The following is a 10,000-nucleotide window of genomic DNA, read 5'->3' as shown; positions in this document are numbered from 1 at the left end:
TCAGAAACAAATATGTAAGCCAGATACATATCATTCCATTTCACAGGTGGAAATAGTGAGGCGTGGTCCCAATGAGACCCACCTCCTGGCAGTTATATTAAATAGCCATGTGCTCAAATTTTTTAGACAATCAGACAATAAGGGCTTAATCAAAGATTAGGATGGCAGGCATGGAAAATGAAATACACTGCACACACCAGCTGTAGTGTCAGTAGGCAGACAGACAGCCTGCACTTGAATTTAGCCCTTCTCCAATTATTCACCAAGGGACAAAACTATTTGCAGAAGCACAGGGCAGGAATCAAAAAAATTAAGACTAATACTAAGAAATAGTTCTATGGGCATATCAGGACTTTGGTAAAATTACAGTCTGGTATTTTAGGATATTCCTAATTCTATAATAAATTAGAGATTAGACCACATATGTGCCTGAATTCAGAAAACATACTTTTGTCCACTAGCACAACATCTGCTGATTTGGTAATACCTGCCCTGAAAGTCCTATAAATGAACCTAATAGAATTTTGCTCTTTTAAGCCTGTAACACTTCTGCATACCTTTCCTCAATTTTAACTTCTGTTTTAAATCAGTAGGAAGAGGCATTTTTGCGTAATATGCTGGGGTCAATTTAAGTAATAATAAGTACAATCAGATGCAGTAAGAAGTTTTCTATTTAACTTACATATCATCAGTATGCTTTATGGCATCAGTTTTTTGCTACAGGTGTAGCAGTTGCATATTTTTATGTCACTTTCTAACACACACTTCCTCTACAGGATGAGAAAATTATTTTCTCTTTCAAAGAGCCAAAATGCGTTTCTAGTGGTTTAGTAAATAGAACTACTGTCCGACATAGAGAAACATAAGTTTTGTAAACACCTAATTCAAGACTTCACATAATAAGCAAACTCCCCCTTACAATTTTCCTCCTCCTTTTTAAATAATAATGAGGAAAAAACACATAAGAAAGCCAAACTTCTATTTTTCCATCATTAAGATAAACTAAATGCTAGCACCATGTTTGTACTTCTGGAAATACTATTCATATTTTGTACCAATAAAATGCTAGTAATGATATATTAACAAAATAAAACAGCTTTGAAGAAATAACATTATACATGGTCAACGGAAACAGCTTCTACGCAATAAATTCCCATAAAACATTTAAAAAAGATTATCTTGGTAGCATTGACTTAATGAATGCTCAAAATGCAAGCTCAAATCTACCCTGTAAAGCAATCATGGCTTTTTAGCAACTATTTTGACCTTAGTGACACAAACAATTAATTCTACAAACTTAATATAAAAATAAAATTCTACATCTAATGCAGAATAATCTGTCAATGTATTTAATCAAGGATATGCTTTTTTTTTAATGTATTATACATTCTAGTATCTAACACTGATTTTAACATAGGAAAAAAATAGAATTGAAAAGCTCAGAAGTGTCTGAATGCTCACCGTAAGCCAAAAAAAGCAGAAGAAAGAAATATTAGTAGATTACAGTCTGCATCATATTTTTAAAATAAAATTCTACATTCACTTTAGCAATATTTATAAATCTATAAATATCAACAGCAAGATAAGAAGTTGCTTACATTCTAGTCATACATCTTCAAAGCCGACCTGATGACTTGTGACAGCACCCAATCCATTTCTCACCAAGTATACATTACAATATATTATAGAATACTGTCATTCTCTCTTGATACATGGATAAGGAAAAACTCCCCAATTTAAGTCGAACTTCTCATTTCTATACAAAGACCACAACAACATAGTTCATCAAGAAAATAAAAGGAGTGTCCAAGCTCCATGGCTGCCTACAAGAACATAATAAAATCTGTTTTATCTTATTTACTTTCTATAAATCCATACATATATAACTCTGAAAACTTAACTTAGCCTAGTTGGTCTTATATATAGCCTAAATTTTTTCTTGTTTAACTTTCCCCAGTAAACATTCATGCCACAGTGAAAACTTATTTTGTGATTTTACTCAGCTGATAAACCTATTCTTAAGCATTAGCATCCCTTTACATAGATGCCCAGTTGAAGGAAATTATTAAAACCAGCGTACTTGATTAAAATCATGTACTTGCTTCCTTTAGAAAAAGCCATAAAAAAAACTCAATTTGTCTATTTGAAGACTCAAAATTAAATGATTCAGAGACGCCAAATCCAGAATGTTTAACCATGAGTGCATCTTGCACATATTTAAACAATAAAAAAATCTTAATAATAATTTTTAGGGTTTCCTCTGTTTTTCTGTGTATCAAAGTTTTCCAGACAAGTCACATACTACAAATATCATTTTAGAGAGTTCATACAGTGACAATAATAAAAGCAGCCAGCGTTTTCCTCTTAATTCATATTCCAAAAGGCATCTGGTCAAAAACAGGGGAAGAAACAGAAAAAGGAGAGAGAAAAGCAAAAGTAGTACAAAGCTATGCCTGTTACCTGAAGGACATCCTACTGTATGTTTACTTGTGTTTATGTTTCACATCAACATATTTTATAGAAGGATTCATATGCCTAACTCAAGTTGTATTTAAATCCTATGGTGCAGACCCTACCATAAAATGCCTCTTGAGTCCTATTAACTGTACCCATGGTTTTACTTTGCCTGTCTGCTTATTTAAGATCTAATCACAGTTTTGAAGAAAAGATTGTCACTTCTAAGCCTGTCCCCTCAGAACCTGTCTGTTATTAGTACTCAACTGGATATTTTCATCTTCAGCTGTAATTCTCTGTGGTCTTTGCAAATGCTATCTACTGGAATCTCTGCCTGCATGGACAAATTGGCTACACATGCCTAGGACTGCTACTTTGAGAAACATGTAAGTGGCACATTATTCTATTAGCATTTTTGTATTTTAAACTACTTCCCTTAAATTTCGTTTTCTAAACATATTCACCAGTTTGATACACTTTCTCAACAAAGATTTTAAAATTCTGTTATAATCTGAACACCTGAATAAAGATGATGGCATGATTTTCAATGAAAACAATATTAAATTTTTATATTTACTTGTATGCATATAATTTTATATGAAAAGAGCATAAAAACATAAGGTATATATATAATCACATATATCTAGAGAGGTAAAAACCTGGTAAGAACATAATGAAGACACTGAAACCTGTATTTCTTCAGACTGTCATACTGTAAGTGCACAATTGTTAAAACAGAATATACTTGAATTTGAAACAAGGCACGGATTTAAGCCTTAACAGCTTCTCATATTTCAATCTACAACTATTTCCTTCTTCAACATTTTCTGTCACCATTTAAAATATTTAACTATAAATGTAGCTAGTGTACACTGCTTAATTCAGCACTAAAAATTATTCAATTTTAAGAGCTATTATGACCTGTTATTTCAGAGGCCTGTGCACATGCAATGTATCTATCATGTTAAAACATGTTTCTATAAAACAGCGCTTTTATCATATTTTACCTAACTGAAGACAACTTTCCTTCCATTAATATATTACCTGACATTGTAATGAAAAACCTCAGCACTTAAAATTAAGGGTTTGAACTCCAACGGTGCTGAGTGGGCTCAGCAAATGAAAGGATGAGGGAGCGAAGACTTTCAGGAGTTTGAAGAAGGTACTGAGCACTCTGCAGAATCAGACCCCAAAATCAGATTGTTTACCAAACAGTTTGGGCTTCACTGCATAATGCAGTGAATGACACAGTCTGTGTTCCCTGATGGAGAGGCAGCTCCTTAGCAGACAAAATAGGAGTTTTGTTTGTTCAGGTTGTAAAAGGAAGAGAAATCTTACAGTGACAAAAATTAATGGATTGCATCTTGTAATTAGGTGGTGTCAGCAGCCAGAGGACAGTAGAATTTTACATTTTTAAACATAACAGCAGCTCTCCATTAACTTGTGAGCACAAACAGACAAACTTAAAAAATATGTTTTCAAAATGAGAATGAAAACAGACCTGCAGAAAAGCTGCTTGTTCTCCCTTCCCGTGTTTTCAAAATTACACATCCATATTACAACTCACACACGCAAGCGCACTCAGATAGGAACACTGCCTTTTTTATTTCAGAGCTTTTCAACTAACCAACATTTTCTAATTACACCTATGACAGCACAGTATCTTTACTGAGAAAAGTCACTCTGGTCCCTTCACTGGGGTCCCTTCACTGCCCAGCTCCGACTTTGGCACAATTCACTGCAAGCGAAGCAAAGTCTCAACTAATGTGGCCCTCTGGTGGAAAACCCCGCACCATGTCCTGCCCGCCCGAACCGCACAGTAAACTAACAGCTCCTGAAAACATGCTCTGCAAGGCTTCGGCACAACTTTCATAAATACGCAGCGGGGTTTTAATCACCAGGCAAGCCTGGTGGCATGCAGCCACAGCAGCGAGATATTGCTGCCACAAGAACGGGATCCTTCCGTTCCAGCATTATCGTGCACTAAAACAACAACAAATAATGCCCCACGCTCTTCACTTCCACGACACTCCACATTCAGCACACACCGAGGGTCTCCAAAAAGGTGCCCCTCTGAAAACAGCCCTTTATTTGTTTAAAAACAAACAGGAAACAAAACAAACTTACCTGCTGTTGTTGCAGATGCAGCAGTTCTACTGTGCTTACTTCAGTGCTCGTGTCACCACTTGATCTTCCATCTCTGCTGCCAGCATCTAATTGGCTGCTTAGAGTGCTCATTCCATTTTGATTCATTGAACTGTTGCTTATTGTCTCTGTCGCAGATTCCTGCATCATGACTTAATACCTAAAAGTGATTAAGAAGTATCAATTAACACACGCGTTACACCTTCACACTTCCATTATCAAGATGTCCCTCTCTGCCAATTACACAGACAGCATCTTTAGAAGAAGAAAAAAGCCTCGCAGAGCCGTTTACCAAGAAATGCAATGCAAACTCTGCTTTCATACAGCTGCTAATCGCTGGAATTATGATTTCTATAAGCAAGCTTTGTGTGCTTACATTTAACGGCCAAAATAACACACCATGCACGCAGCATGGTCAATAGCATTTATGAACGACTACGTTTTAAAGTCTACCTATAAAACCAGTTTAAGTGAAGGCACGATTTCACACACTGCTCTATATTTCCTATTATCTAGCTTTGACAACCATGGATGACTATACAGCCTTATTTAAAATATTCACTATCTTGATTCTGTCAGAATTTTACAGCATATCTTATGCAAGGCTGTTGTTTAATGATGCACAGCTAATCATACAAAATTAAAATTTTGTAAGGGTGTTACAAATCATATGGTATCAACCAATGATAAATAGTATAATGGGCTTCTCCTTTTTTGTGACTAAATAAAATTTTGCCTCGGAGGCATTTTAAGAAAAAGCTCCTGCTGCAAACACGTCAGATATTGCCTATTTTTTTAATCAAACGCCTGATATTCATTTATTTTTCTGACATTTAAAACATTTAATACTGTCCTTCCTGGGAAGTAATTAAGCTTATGCATGAGCAGCAATCAAACTGTTCACTTGAAGATGACTTAAAACTCAATTTTAACATAGGCAAATAAATGAAAGATATAAAATTAATTTTCCAGGCATGTATTAGATATGAAAGCTGGAAATAAAATCTATCAAGAATATCACTAATGATTGTGCTAAAAACAGCATAAATTATGCATATTACCTTCTCTACAGTAATAAATGTTTTATCATTTTCACTGCATAAATATACTGTACTTTCAGGATAGCAATGAGATGTCCTGCCAAGATCAGTTGAAATCTTTGCAGTAAATAAAGAACCAACGTGCCCTTACAAACCAGAATTTCAAGGCGCATTTTGTATCAGTAATATGGAAAGGTCAGCGTCTCTTCTCAGAGCCACCAAAGTCCTCTCCTGCTCTTGCAGGGTCAGAATGGAGCTCCCTTCCTTCATCCTCACTCCCGACCTACTGACAAGAGTCCTCACAACAACCTGGCTGAGCTCTGATTTTAAAAAACACCTCTGAAGGGAGAGGGATATAAGCAAACTCAGGAAAGGAGACAAAGCTTGCTGCATAGCTAATTATTTAACTTAGTTATTTTGTTCTTTGCAAAGTATGAGCAACTGCCTTTCCTTTAAAAAAAATAAAATTAAAAAAAAAAAGAAAAGCAGGAAAAGAATCATTACAACTTCAACTATGTGCATGGGATATTAATTAAAAGGCAGAATGAATCACCACAAACAAGCTGCTACAAGATATAGCAAAAGTCTATATTGTGTGAAAAAATGTTAAAATAGCAAAAGATGAGTTATTTAAGGATTGTCTGGTCTGAAATAAACAGGATGCAAAAAACCTAAACACAAACACAGTTAACATAAAGGAGGGCAGCTGTTACAGCCCAGTAAACAACAGCAGCACCAGATGTGTTTATGAAGAAACAGTCCTTCTAAAACACTTATGAACATCAGCGAAGAAAAATAATAGAAATGGAAAATGTGATACAAGCAGTGATGAATTCTACAAGGCAAAAACAAAGCTAATACTCTTTTCTGAGATTAGGCAGCTAATAAGTATTCAAATTAGGCATAAATTTTACATGTACAATGTTTAAAATATTCAGAGAAAAGGGTCTGATTGCCCTTAGTAGTTATATGAAAATTCTAATGTGGATATGCCACAACTGTGGAAGCAGACAGCCCTTTCTGATTTTTACAATATTTACTTTCAATAAAAGGACATGTATATCAGAGAGGAAATTTATTTAAAACTTCATCAGCTGTATCGTTACAAGGATTTGGAAATTTGGGAAATTCAAATGTTAATCCCCTTTTAGTCAAACAAAGATTTAACCAACAGACAGGTTCATCTTTTACAAATTCAAACGTTAGACAATAACAGTGGTACATTTAGCCAGGCACATTAAAAGGGCAAAGGGGTGTAAATGTTAGATAATCAAAACATTACAAAACACCCAGAAACGCAATAAATAAATACATCATCCCTCCTGTTTTTACATCTCTCTGACTGTTTCATTACAATTAACAAAGAAGGGTTAAATGTCTTCCAGGTCATATTAACCAAAGGGTTTTATGTCTTGTGGATTTTGTACCCTTGCAAAGCCCCAGAGTGTAGTTCAGGCTCTACAGTTAAAGTGCCTGTGAGCCAGCAGAATCGGCTTTAGCGTAACCTGACCAGTAACACTACTCTGGCAATAGAAAACAACAAATCCGACACAACAGCTGGGTACAGACAGAATGAAACTACAGAGTAACAATACTAGGAAGGACAATTTATTTTCAGTGAAGAAACACTGAAGTATTTTTATGAAGAAAAAAGAGACCCTACAATTTTATGTTAAAAATGAAGTGTGGGGGGGTGTTTCTCTCGTTTTAAAATGGTATTTTAAAAAACAACACTAAAACTTTGGCTAGAGTAACGCACTGTGTTGGTTCTCCCCAGCCCCCTCCTCACTGTCGGCAACTGGAAAAGGGCTGCTGGAGAAAGCAAGAGCATACAATCATTTTCTTTTCCCTTCTTTTCTCTTGCATAGACATGCATATATACGTAAGTCTACGCACTCGAGTGTGAATGTACTATCAACTCTAAATCCCCACACACTAAAGCACTGAAAACATCTAAACAAGGGTCATTTCTGATCTATGAATCAGTAACTTGAGTTATTGGTAGCAAAATAATTTGAACCTGCAACATCTCACTGAGCAAACTACTGCACTTTTTTTTCTTGTTTTTACAACAGTAGTGCAGATTGTTACCAAAATAAACATAAATAAACATGAAGGAAATAGACGGGTATCAGCCAGATACTAAGGCTGCAAGTTTGGTAATTTAAACAGGACAAGAAAAAATATACCAGTCCCTGTTTACATGCATTTATACACATTCATACTTTCTAATCCTTCTCTTTTCTCTTGCTGTCACACTCACTGTCAGTCATGAGCATGCCTACACAGGCACACACGCACCCACATTCACAGACACTCACCAGCACCTACTTCTGCTGTGATTCTGTAACTCTCGGGGCCAAAGGTGGGATATAAGCTTTGCTACCCGGTATTTTAAACAAAGGTATGGGGAAAATACTTGCTGCTGTCTGCAAGAGGGAGTGAAATTGTAGAATTGTAGTTTTAGAGCGTGGTTGCACTGCAGGTTGAATACCTAATCCTGCCAGCGTAGCCAAGCTCTCACCCATACCAAAAAAAGAAATACTCCACCTTGTTGAGTTAGAAGGTAGAGTTTTACTTTCCTCCCCTGCAGCGAACTGGACGCTCTCTATGCGCCCGTGTGCCCGCACGTGCACGCGCGTGTGTTTTAAGCCAGCAAGTCACTGTACAGATACTTATTCTCTACACCACTTCCCTTTTGAAACATTAAACTGACACTGGAACTGACTGCACAAGATTGCATTTTCTCTTCCTAAACAACTTGAATTGAAAGGTTACTTAGTGTAACAATATTTACTTGCAGAATTGTGTTGTTACCAAGGGTATAATGGATGGTGGCTATGCAGGTTTACGCAAGAATGAGTGAAGCATGAGGCATTAGCCATGTGTTTGACATGTTTCAAATTGCTATAATCCAGCATTAAACACACCCAGCAATTCATGCCATTTCTTGCAGCCATAATCTTGAATAAAGCGTGCACAACCACTTATTATATAAATTAGTATATGACTCCCTGTTATAGTCACAACAGTGCTTTTGTGTTTATTTTGCACCAAGACGGGGTCTTTTATTTGTACAAATAGCAGGATAGCGCGCCGTGCCGCAATGAAACCTCCTCGGTTTATGACAGGGTGTGTGTCATGCCCGGCTCGCGGGGTCTGTGGTGCCCGGCCCGGCGCAAGCGCGGCCTGGCCCGGGCGGTGCGGCCTAAGCTCGGCCTAAACTCGGCCTAAGCTCGGCCCAGGCCCGGGGCAGCTGAGGGAGCGGCGCCCGCGCGGCCGCCAGGGGGCGCCTCGGCCTCGGCGTGCCCCGCACGTGCCGCTCACGCGAGGCGCGCCCGCGCTGCCAGCCCCGCGGGGCCGCACGCCGAGCGGCACCGGGCCCGCTGCCCTGCCCGCCCTCGGAGCCCCGCACCGGGCCCGCTGCCCTGCCCGCCCTCGGATTCCTGCACCGGGCCCGCTGCCCTGCCCGCCCTCAGCCCTCGGAGCCCCGCACCGGGCCCGCTGCCCTGCCCGCCCTCGGAGCCCCGCACCGGGCCCGCTGCCCTGCCCGCCCTCGGAGCCCCGCACCGGGCCCGCTGCCCTGCCCCGGCCGTAGGGTGCTCACGCTGGGTCATCCACAGACGTGACACACCCGCCTTTGCCTGGCTTCCCTCCGTAAGAGGCAACCCTGGACTGAGATGTAAAAGCAGAGGTGAGGAGCTAGGCTTAAATAATAGTAACTTTTGTGCTCTGCTGGAATTAATTCATCATTGACACAAGGCACAATGCATCTGAAGTCTTGCGCTGGAGTACGCTAAAAGCCTTTAATACTTAAGATTGCTTAATAAATCAAAATGCCAAATATTAAGGACATAGGCGAATGTGTGAGAACAAAAAATTTGGAAAGCTAAGAGAACGTTTGTAAAGGTGTTTTGGTTTCTTTGTTTTTACTTTGTCTAAAAAAGCTTTCAAAGCTTGAGATAAGCAGAGACAAGCCACTGCATAATTTCTTAATATGTTTAAAACACTAATTAGGTCAAACACCATTGTAATGCTGTAAAATAAAGTATTTGTATTATTAGATGTAAAATAAATAACTGCTCAAATAAGTTTTCCCTGTAAAAATGTGAAATGTGCCCAAACACCTTGTGCTGGAAGTTCTTTCAGAAAAACAGAGCTTCCAGTTGTAAATTACAGGACATAGATTAATCAGAAAGGATTATCATCTGCATCAGTGATCAAAATCAGCATTTTTAACGAGAAAAAAAAAATTTTCATGGTTAAAAAAATCATCTATTCCAACTGACATCGTTTTACTATTTACAATATTCTCACTATTGAAGAAGTTAGTTGTGAGTAAAGTAAAAAGTTCAAAAATA

At 38.2% G+C, this 10,000-nt stretch overlaps 1 protein-coding gene across 9 annotated transcripts in view; it reads right to left on the bottom strand.

Annotated features, from left to right (window-relative positions):
• Nucleotides 1-10,000, bottom strand: part of FOXP2 (forkhead box P2) — a 389,384-nt gene that overhangs the window by 179,660 nt on the left and 199,724 nt on the right. For all 9 annotated transcript variants that reach the window (XM_056516333.1, XM_056516331.1, XM_056516334.1 and 6 more), the window contains one exon: nt 4,582-4,759. In XM_056516333.1, coding sequence (XP_056372308.1) covers nt 4,582-4,749 — 168 coding nt within the window. In that variant the 5' untranslated portion in view covers nt 4,750-4,759. The remainder of the gene's footprint in view (nt 1-4,581; nt 4,760-10,000) is intronic.

The sequence above is a fragment of the Oenanthe melanoleuca genome, chromosome 1A (assembly GCF_029582105.1).
Source record: "Oenanthe melanoleuca isolate GR-GAL-2019-014 chromosome 1A, OMel1.0, whole genome shotgun sequence".
Classification (NCBI taxonomy): domain Eukaryota; kingdom Metazoa; phylum Chordata; class Aves; order Passeriformes; family Muscicapidae; genus Oenanthe; species Oenanthe melanoleuca.
Note: the sequence above shows the minus strand (reverse complement) of the source record. Positions and strands in the feature narration are given on the sequence as shown.